This window comes from Xiphophorus maculatus, chromosome 15 (assembly GCF_002775205.1).
Source record: "Xiphophorus maculatus strain JP 163 A chromosome 15, X_maculatus-5.0-male, whole genome shotgun sequence".
NCBI lineage: Eukaryota > Metazoa > Chordata > Actinopteri > Cyprinodontiformes > Poeciliidae > Xiphophorus > Xiphophorus maculatus.
The window spans coordinates 11960401-11971639 of NC_036457.1; the positions used below are offsets into that span (position 1 = coordinate 11960401).

Here is an 11239-nt window from a genome sequence, read left to right on the forward strand (position 1 = left end):
GCTACATTATTAACAGTTAATCATCATGTTAAAATAATTTAAAAATAAATTAAACAATGCAGTTATTAGAGAGACTATGATCAAAGCACTGCTGATCCCGTGCCTGTTATTTACAGTTTTGAGAAGGTTTGAAGAGTTGAATGCCTTGTTTGTTTTCATACACAGATCAGCCAATGATCTTTATTTTCCTCAGTTTCATAACATTCCTTGATTGCCTGTTGTAGCACTAACCTTCATGCGAATATTGTGACATCTAAATACTAGGAAGCATTTGCTGTTAAACACTTTGCATGCACAAGATGTTGACTTGAATCTAAAAGGTTTCCTTATCACTAGGAATTCTGATTCAAGTATCAAAAATGCTTTTATCACTGTATTAAGGGAAAAAAAAGGAGCAGTTCCAATTTGACCATTTAAAGTTTTGCTTAATAAAGTGAAAATTATTGCTTCCCATTCAATTTATTGAAGGTTGCAACAGCATGATATGACCCATACTGCCTCAGCTTTGTTAGCAATATTGTTGGTAAAGTTAGCCTCCACTTGATCTAAGACCTAAAAGAAATCTGGTAACATCTGATGAAATCTCTTAAACACATCATTGATCTTCAGCATTATGGTTTTCCGACTTTGTCGTCTTCATCTACTTCTGCTGCTCTGTTTTTATTTTTCTGTTTTTCCATTTGCCCTTTCCTTGCTGTCTAAAAGACACACCTTTGTAAAAGAGATTTTCTTTCCCCTTAAATCTAATGAAAATATTTACTATTTCAGCCTGAACGCACGTCTTACTTCAAGTGCAGCAACTACATGCTATTCTATTCTACTAATGCATGCAAATCCATTGTCATTGCTGTGAAGTTGGGCCTCAGGATTTTTTTGTCCTATTCTAGAATATCTGTTTTATCCCTGATTTTGATTAATATGTATTCAGATGGATTTTAGGCCATCTAGACATCTGAAATATTAAGTTGAAGGACTTTCCCAGAAATGATTTAGATTCAGATATATTATCACTGAATCGGTGTATACCTATCAATATCAGAAGCAAACATAGGGTTCCTTCCGTCTTAACAAGCATGTAACCTAATTTGATCAGATTTATGTTTCAATTTTGGATAGGTTTTGAAAAGGGAAAATTGGAAAAGGAGACTTAATTCCTTTTTCCATGATCTAAGACGACAAAACATTCTTAAAATATTTTTGTACATTTCTTTATTCATTTATTTTAATTTCACACACTTTTGTTTTTAATGGATCGGATTCATGTTGGCTCAGAGTTCAAAACCAGGCAAAATATCCCGTCATCGGACTGCTGAATCAAAAGCCAACACCCAATCAAGTGGTTCTGATTTCTGGAACATACAGATTAAAAACCTTGACAACCATGAAAATAGTTTTACCTTATCTGCCACTTCATGATTTCTGGTTAATAGGATCAACATGTAAAAATCCTGACTCCTCCATCTGAATTGGTAACATGTTTACATTCCCTCACTAAAATTCCAGACAGCCCTGACCAAACATTTCATACAAAACATTAAAGTAGATAAGTTGTCGCTTTGCTTAGTGGCATTTGTCACTATGGTTAGTGGTAAGAAGTATTTCTATTAATACTTTGTAACATACTTATTGTGTCCTGGTTTTGTCATAGCTAATGACACTGGTTGGCCCACCATAGGCAAGTCCAGCACAACTTTGAAACCTCCTGAGAGACGAGACTCAGGGTCCGACAGTCAGGGCAAGAGCCCCACCTCAGACTCCCCCGTGACCCCAAATGCAGAAAAGGTAAGCTGTCTAGTTTTAATCTTCACTAATTAATCTTCTGAAACTTGATTAACTACAGCCAATTCAATTGTGCTTTTTAAACCTGTGAGGACCATCATATCTCATTATTCATTTCTGAACAAATTTACCATCAGTCTATTGGGATAAAACTGTCAAATCAGACTTTAAACTGTAGAAAAATTCACAACATCAGAGCTAAACATTAAAAAGAGATCAAGCAAATCGTACCTGATGTACATTGTATAGTTGTATGACTAATTATTTTTAAACATAATCAAAGAAGTTTGTGTTTTAAGTTTTATTTTTGCTAAATTATTGACAACCAAATCATCTATATAAGAAGCTCAGTTTTGCCTTTTGATTTTCACGCTTCATTTTGTTTTAAATGTTTTTTTTTTATTTTCAATCCAAACAAAGTTTTGTTACATATTACAGCTTAGAATGAATCAAGTCGCGATTTCATTGCCTGCAATATCCTAAGAAAGAATGTTCTATTTCATACACAATGAATTCAAACTCTGCATGCTAATAATATTTTACTTTCTTTATCAAGAAAGAAAATAGCCAGGAAAGTGTTTGCTTTATCAATATTGGCCTTCAGAAACTGCAACCATGATACAGGATGCTTCCAATCAAATAACTTGTCAAGCTGTTTTATTTTCAAAAACTGAATATATTTATTAAATAAACCAAATGAAAATGATATCTTATTCTACAGAACCCTGACACTTGATCCTTCATGAAAAACATTCTTGTCTGTTTGCTGCTTTTCCTCAGGTGCTAGATCCAAAACTTGCTGTGTCCTCCCCTGCCATAACCAAGCCGCAGCCGCCGCCGTATGGATCCCACCTCACCTCCGCAAATACAGCCAGCTCCTTGGAGCGCCGCAAAGATGCACCGCCCCCGCGGCCCCTTCCAAACCCCCCGGCGCCCGCGTGGCCCCGTGTGCCGTCCTCCACCGGCTCCTCCTCTCAGCAGATCCAGCAGCGGATCTCTGTGCCGCCGAGTCCCACCTTCCAGCCCAACGTTCCGCTCTTCCCTCCCGCGCTGAGCGAGCGTCTGGATCATCCGCCCGCCGTGGCAGTGCGCCCCTTCATCCCGGACAGAGGAACGCGGCCTCAGTCGCCCCGCAAGGGCCCACCTACCGTGAACTCTAGCTCCATTTATCACATGTATCTGCAGCATGCTGCGCCAAAGAGCCAACCGCTGAAGCCTGCTGTTAAAGCAGGTGAGACTTAAGAACCTTTCTACAAAAACTCAAAATCTAACCAAGTATTTCCGGTCTAGTTTCTAGTGCAAATATCTTGGTACACTTGAAATAATACACAAGTAACTTTTCAGCAAGAAATAGGAGCTTGTTGTAAGACAATTACTCTTTAATGTTGATGAAACAGTTATATGTGAAATAATCTGATAGAGACTATTTCACTTATAACTAGTACTTTTTTGTGTTTTTGCAGTGTAATATATAAAAAAAGCTGATTGGAATCCCTGTTTGCTTTTATTCTACCTTCTCTTTCTACATATAGTCTATGGGAAGCCTGTTCTCTCCTCCAGCTCGACACCAGCATCCCCCCTGCCTTACGTCCAGGCAGGTGGAGCATTCCCGGCGCTCCAAGGCCTAGCCGGCAGTGACGACTCTGTGGACGGAGAACTTGACGATCCGGAGAGCTTCCAACCATCGGCACCTCCTCCCAGTGTGGAGAATATTCCACGGCCACTCAGTCCCACGAAGCTTACGCCTATGGTTCATTCCCCGCTCCGTTACCAGAGCGACGCAGACCTGGAAGTGCTCCGTAAAAAGCTAGCCAACGCTCCTAGACCACTGAAAAAGCGGAGCTCTATCACAGAACCCGAGGGCCCCAGCGGACCCAACATTCAGAAACTTCTCTACCAGAGGTTTAACACTTTGGCTGGAGGCATAGAGGGAAATGGTGGCAGTGGATCAGGTGGGAGTAATGGCGGCGGTAATGGAACGCCGTTTTATCAGCCGGCTATTCCACCCGGATACCTGGGAGGCGATTCGCTGGCTGACACAAACAACGGCAACCTCCTCCCTGAGACGCAGCTACCGCCACCACCAGGACGGGAGGAACCAGGCTCTGAGGCTTCCTCTACCAACGACGCCAATGACAACGAACCCAATGCACCAGAAGGAGCTGCGGATCCAGGCGAGGAGGAGGAACCGGAGGATGACAACAACAACAACGCAGGAGGCTCTGAGGCATCTCTGCCCAGCCCGGTGCCAGAAGTCAGCAGTCCAGAGGAGAGCGGGACAGCAGTCTCTCAACCGCTGGTGAGCCACTGCAGAGGTGTATTCCTTTTTTTAATACATTAACTTTTTTCTTATCTTAAAAGACATTTCTGTTTTTGTTAAAGGAGAAGCGCACAAACCTGAAAAAACCCGACTCTGAGCGCACCGGTCATGGCTTCAGAGTCAAGTTTAATCCTTTAGCTCTGCTGCTTGATGCGTCACTAGAGGGAGAGTTTGATCTGGTTCAGAGGATCATCTATGAGGTATGTCCTTCAGAGGAATGTTTTATGTACATTTCATTCATAGAGCTGTGAAAAAATATTCACACCCCATGAACATTTTACTTTAAAGGTGGAATTTGGGATTATGTGAAATCAAAGTGTTGCTATGATTTTTTCAGGCATGTTTGAGAAATCCTCCAATCTCCCGTGGCAACCATTCAGGATGGGAAAATGGTCGCTCTTAATGAGTGCCGCATTTTCAACACAGCTCTTCCCAGCTGAGCTTCTGCCTCACAGAGTATCCCAGTAGCTCCTTCAGACTAACAGCAGCAATTAGGAAACACCTGGTAGAGCTGCGCTTCTGCTTATCATGCTGTTAATGGGATACCAGAGAAATATTGTTGCAATTACTTGCTGAAGGTGTAGTGTGGGAAAGACTATGGGCTTCTTAAAGAGACAGAGTCCTTTAAATTTGACAGTTTTTACCAGCATTAAATTTCAAAGACAACATTTTGTAAGTTATGTTAGATATATACAGCATTTTTATAACAACTGAAGGTAACACAGTTAATTGATTGTGCTATAAAATGGCACTATGTGCCTGGAAAATACATAATACTGCCCCTTTAAAATCAAAAACCTCAGTGTGTTTATGGGAAGAAGATGAGGAAGTTCATCCTTTTTAGGGCGGTGTATAACCCTCATGTTTCTCTTGTCCTCTAGGTGGAGAATCCCAGCACTCCCAACGATGAGGGCATCACACCTCTGCACAACGCAGTGTGTGCAGGACACCACCACATCGTCAAGTTCCTGCTAGATTTCGGTGTGAATGTCAATGCGGCAGACAGCGATGGATGGTGAGTCTGTAGAGTCAACACCATAATGCTTTAATCATGACTCCGCTCGCGTCTCCCTTCTTTAACTCTTTGTGTTCATCTGAGCAGGACTCCTCTTCACTGTGCCGCCTCCTGCAACAGCGTTCATCTCTGCAAACTGTTGGTGGAGTCAGGAGCCGCCATCTTTGCAAGCACCATTAGTGATGTGGAGACGGCAGCAGACAAATGTGAGGAAATGGAAGAGGGCTACATCCAGTGTTCCCAGTTTTTATACGGTGAGAAAGGGCCCCAGAGAGGAAAGTTGTGGTTTTATAATCCCATCGCTGCTTCATCTCCTTCAAATCTGACATAAACTGTTCTGCACTATCCTATGCAGGTGTTCAGGAGAAGCTGGGTGTGATGAACAAGGGCACGGTGTACGCTCTGTGGGACTACGAAGCCCAGAGTCCAGATGAGCTGTCGTTCAAGGAGGGAGACGCCATCACAATCCTGCGGCGGCAAGACGAAAATGAAACGGAGTGGTGGTGGTCACGGCTGGAGGACAAGGAGGGCTACGTGCCCCGCAACCTGCTCGGGGTACAGCAGGCTTAATATTAACAGCAGGCTATAAACTATTTTAGTATTTTGGCATTTCAGAATTTACCCCTTTCAATTACCTTGAAAAAATGACTGGGTTAAAATTTAATCTCCGTTTAACTCTGTGAAAAATAAATCTTTAGATTAATAGTGAAATAAAGGTTTCCTTTATCAAACTAATTAATTATCCACATATTTTATAAAGAAATATATAAATTCCAAATAAGGCTGTCTTTCTGGGTTACTAGGTGGGCAGAGGATCCGAATCTGAGCTCGTTTGGAAAGTTGTCTTCATAAGCAGCAACATGATGTCTTGTGTAACAGCAGATTTGATAACATGCTGATGCTGTTCAGAGTTTAGATTGACCTGCTGCTTTTGAAATTACAAACATGGGAGCTACTAAAAATAAAAGATTTAATGGAAATGATCAAAACAGTTTAAATAGTTTGACACAGAATATGGGAACTTAAATCTCCTTTTTCAGACAAGAGGAGGAATATTAGAGAGATCTAAAGATTACCATCACTGAAGTGTGCTAATAGTCATGTTTGTGTATTATATAGGGAGAAGATTCAGATCCTGGTTACGTTTGTAATTAACAGCATTTGCTAGACGTATTTTGTTATGTACCGTTGCATATTGTTTCTAGTTTGTAACTGTAAGTTCTGCTTTACTTTAAACAATTTAGAATAAAATAACACTCATAATTATTGAGAAGTAGAAAAAAAAGATTATTAAAATAATTGCATTAAGCCCAGAAATTTAGTATGAATTTAGTTATGGAAAGCAAAAATAATTTTGATTTCTGTTTGTCTCTGCAGCTTTGTCCTCGAATTAAGCCTCGTCAGCGCTCCCTGGCGTAAAGTCTCCCGCCTGGACCGGAGACGCACCAGAGGAGCCCGGTGCTCCGACTCCTCCCTGTGGCCATAATCTTCCCCAGCCTTGTGCGTTCACAAAATCCTTCCCTCCTATGCTGAGGGAACTGAACTTTGACACACCTACTCACGTCTGCACACACAAAGACAAGCACTCCAAAGTCTGTTAACTGTCTCCATCCTTATTTCCTCCTTCCTTCCTCCTCCCGCCTCTCTCATTGTTCTAACGGACGACTATTTGAAGATTCAAACACTACCCCTGGTCTGTATTTCTTGCAGTGTTCACACTTCAGCCATCTCCTAAAGTCATATTGATGGCACTGGTTTACATGATACTGTATAATAGCTGGAGGTTTATCCTTTAAGTCTGGTTTGGGTTTAAGGACGTTCTTTTTCTTGTTCTGCTCCACCTGAATAAACACTATTGCAGAAAAACTAACCACCAAAGATGAAATACAGTTAAAAGTTTTAATTCATATTCTCTGCAACAGCTTGAAGTAAAGCTGAAGAGGGGGATGATCAGTTTCTTTGCTGCTGTTAGTAATTATTAATGGTTTCCAGCAGTAAAAGTCGCTCTGGATGTTCTCACGGAGCTGAAATTGAAATTTTATGGGGAAAATGAGAAAGTAAATCCTCAGTATTGCTCACACAAGCTAGTTTAATGAATACGGACTGACATTTCATGCATTATACAACTGATTTCATACACATCAGTAACGTTTTTCTTTTCTTTTTTTTTTGTTGAAATTAATGTGCAAAATCTTGGCGCAGAATTACTCTGGATCTCTGGCAAGAACACTAATAAATTATAAGCGACCCTTTGAACAATATTTTCTTTGTATTATGTGATCTCTGTGTAAAACAGATGTTAAATTAAGAGGTTCAGTATGTAAAATCTCTGAAATTAGCACATCCCAAAGACAATGCTATGAAAGTGGGCAACAATCAGTATTTTGCTTTGCCAGAAAATGTTGTGCATACAACTGTAGAATGTGTGTTAATGCATATAACACAATTCATAGCTACATTTGCACAGAGAAGGGAAGAATTTGGCATCAAATGGCGCTGAGACCCCATGTGGTGTCATTTATATGCAGTGTCCTCCACAATTCATTGGTGCCCCTGATACAGATGCATCTAAAAGCCTTAAAATACATTATTGTTACCACTCTTTGCCGCAGTTATCTTAAAGTGAGCTTTTCTTTTTCTTTTTTTTTGCCCTGTCCCATCCCACCTTACTGTATGTGCTCACATTAAGTTATCATCCAGCCTTGTTTATTATAGTTCCATTTGTATTAAGTTTAAAATATTTACTTTATGCTACTGTGAAAAAGAGCAAGTTCTGGTAAGGTGTGTTATTTTAGCCTTTTTTCTGTTTTACAGAGATTAACACACATCTGTATCTAGCTTACTTGAGTGGCATGTTCTTTTATCTTTTCCATTTTGAGGAGTGGCTGAGAGAACTTCACTTGTCAAGTCATATTTATACCCCAGAAAAACGGGATGTTTATTTAGCGTCCTTGACACTGATCAATGTAAAAATTTAAAAACTTATTTTTTTTAGACTGTTGGTAAACATAAATTTTGTTTCTGTAACTCATGAAAGACAGTACTGCGCTGCAGCAATTAGTACAGTATTTAAACAAAATGCATGCAATAAAGTTAAATATAAATGGACTAAAACAAGGAAAACGGTGCAACAAACAAGCTGATGGGAATTAAAAGTGAACATGTAGTAAGTTTGAAGGAGGATTGAAAACCCAGTAGAAGAAATATCAGGTGGCAAAACTATTCAAGTTTGGATTTTTCAAAATTTTCAAAAAGGATTATGTTTCTAAAATAAAATTTTAAGGCTTTCACATCTCTACCAAGGGTGCCAATGACTGAGGGAACATCCTTGAAGCCAGTGGTCCCCAACCACCGGTCCGCGGACCAATTGGTACCGGGCCGCGCAAGAAATAATGAACTACTTCCGGTTGTTTTATTTTGAAAATCCTAAACCGGATTTTACCGGTTACGTCTTGCGCGTCAAAATTGAGCCAACTTGCAGCAGAATGAGTAACAAAACAACATCGGAGTACTGCGTGCGCACCGCTGATTTAAGCAGTAATGGGTTTTTAAATTATTTTTCTTAAAAAAAAAAAAAAGTACAATAGAACCATAAAAAACGCAAATAAAAAAGATTGGATTAGAAAATTATTGATTTAGGCTTCGTAAAGGTTTACTAAATATATTAATGCATCTTGAGGCGTTTTATAGGCCAGTTTTCTTCAAGAAAACTCATCTCTACAAAACTAGCTTTAAAGGAAAAGTACAGGTAAGGTAAATTACTAGTTTTTTGGCTCTGAAATGTTGTATTTCCTACACATGCAAATACACACCCCATCAGAAAGAAGTGCAGGAAATAAACATTGGATTATATACACATATTTTAATCTAAACTCCAAGGAACCAGATCCTGTAGCATTATCCCTCACTACTATCTTCCTAAGACCTAAGTCTCACCATTTCTAAAACATTAAGCATCTATCTTCCCTCGTTAGACAGATTACACTCTATTTCAGAATATAATTTATATATTATCTTATTTTCTCTATTAAAATCTTTTTTTGTTTTTGTTTTCCACCCTAGCTGGATTTTACAGTGTCATCTCTGGTTTATTTCTTATGATTTAACCAACTCCACTGAAATATCTCAGGACTGACAAAGTGCTGCAGACTCATTTCATCTCAACTCTGGTATAGCATTTAACAAATTGCAGTCTGTTGCTCTGTGTTGCAGATAAGTCTGGGCCATCATCGTATAACTCCTGTATTCTTTGGTTTGTGCCATAAATACCTTTAAATTAGGGTGTGAATATTAGAATTGATCCTGTTTGTTTTGAGCTTTATGTTGCTGAAATGCTAATAAAATCTATTTGCTCTGTTTATTTGTGGTGCTTTTTTCATTTAAAAATCATAAAGCTGCTTGAAGTGAAGTTTTTTATGCTGATTTTTATGTTCTAAGTTGTCAGACTGCATAGAAATATTTCAGACGTTTTCAGTTATTACAGACAAGTCATGCACAACATAGTTATATGTAGGAAATGCAGGAATATCTAAGATCTGACTTGAAGGAGCAGTTTGGGTTCATTTCTTGATCAGACATAATTTCCTAATGGTTAAGGTTATTGTGTGAGATGTTTTCCTCAAGCAAATATTGAAATGTTAAGTGGCCTTGCTTCACAAGCATTTTTATTGGCTATGATTTTTAATATATAACTCTGCCATTATTTCACCAGTTCTTAAAGCTTAGGGGAAAAAATGCTCTGGCACTGGACAAAAAGGATGGTTTTGTCAGTATAAGTTGAAGAGTTTTTAAATAAAGTAAGTTTGAGGTTGTTTTTACAGCTCAGATTAAAACCATGCAATTTGTTTTTGTGCCACCAGAGAGCAGTAAATCATCTGTCCATAGCTACTCCAGTATTCAAAGTTACAGCTTCTGATGAAAAGCAGGTCGATTTTAAAACGTCTGGCAATAATTTTTTTTTTAAAAAAAGAACATGGAAGTACTACTACCTGTTAAAGTATACCTTGTAGCATACAGGTTTTTCTCAACCTAAATTAAAAAAATACATTGTAACTACAGAAACCTTTGTGCAGTTTGCTTGTTTTGTTTTTGGTAAATTGGAAGAACTTGACTATAGAAAATGAGTAATATCTCGACATTTATTGCGAGGGACTATTTCATTGCTTATATGTTGGTGTTAATTACATTTCACTTAAATGTGTGAAAATGAATTATGTGCATATAAACTGCTGTTTATTACTCAATAACTGTTTATAGAAATGTGTGGAAGCATTTGACATTTTCAGCAATGGAGCATACAGAAGAGGAGTCTATTACCATCTCTCCAGTTTTTCTGAATTAGGTCTGGGAATTAAGATGGCCATGGCAGTGGGGTGGTTTTGTGACTGATAACTCGTTCCCGTGGTTAATTTGGCAATATGGTACGGATCATTATGCTTCAAAAGACCTGCTAGTAAGTTGTTTTCAGTTTATTCTTAAGTTTTTAATAAAAAATGCCCACAAGGGACAACAGCCCAAGGTATCACTGATCCTCCACTAGTACTTAATAGTGGGAATGAGATACTTTTCTACATTTTTCAGGCCAAATCCACCCAGTAAAGCTGAACCTTAATTTCGTCTGACAAAAACAAACCGTCTTCATTGCATTCAGTAATTGCTAGCAGATTTCAAGTTTAATTTTGTCACCAAACTAAATGAAGTACTGTTACAACCAAGTTGAAATTTTAGAGATTTAAGATTTGCAAGAAAAATGTTTCAGTCGTTACTTTATTGGCAATTGAATATGCTGTTACATTGAGAAAACATTCATTATCGATTCGTGTATATATATATATACACACACACTCTCTCTCTCTCTCTCTCTCTCTCTCTCTCTCTCTCTCTCTATATATATATATATATATATATATATATATATATATATGTAGAGAGAGAGAGAGAGAGAGAGAGAGAGAGAGAGAGAGAGAGAGAGAGAGAGAGAGAGAGTTTTATCTTACACCAATCCCTTGTCTGTGTGCACAAACTTGGTGAATGAATCTTATACTTGTGACTGAAGCCCAGCACTACAACACCCATGAGGCACAGGGGTAAACATTGAAGGACGCGTGCGCATTACCTGGTAGAGT

General features: G+C 38.8%; 1 protein-coding gene across 6 annotated transcripts in view; it reads left to right on the forward strand.

The window, feature by feature from the left end:
* The window catches only part of ppp1r13b (protein phosphatase 1 regulatory subunit 13B), a 30034-nt gene extending 20562 nt beyond the window's left edge, over positions 1-9472 (forward strand). For 5 of the 6 annotated variants that reach the window (XM_023347609.1, XM_023347612.1, XM_023347611.1 and 2 more), the window contains 8 exons: positions 1649-1782; positions 2560-3010; positions 3312-4078; positions 4162-4299; positions 4981-5114; positions 5202-5368; positions 5470-5669; positions 6492-9472. In XM_023347609.1, coding sequence (XP_023203377.1) covers positions 1649-1782; positions 2560-3010; positions 3312-4078; positions 4162-4299; positions 4981-5114; positions 5202-5368; positions 5470-5669; positions 6492-6533 — 2033 coding nt within the window. In that variant the 3' untranslated portion in view covers positions 6534-9472. The remainder of the gene's footprint in view (positions 1-1648; positions 1783-2559; positions 3011-3311; positions 4079-4161; positions 4300-4980; positions 5115-5201; positions 5369-5469; positions 5670-6491) is intronic. The other variant, XM_023347614.1, reaches the window with a different exon arrangement.
* Positions 9473-11239: the final 1767 nt, after the last annotated feature.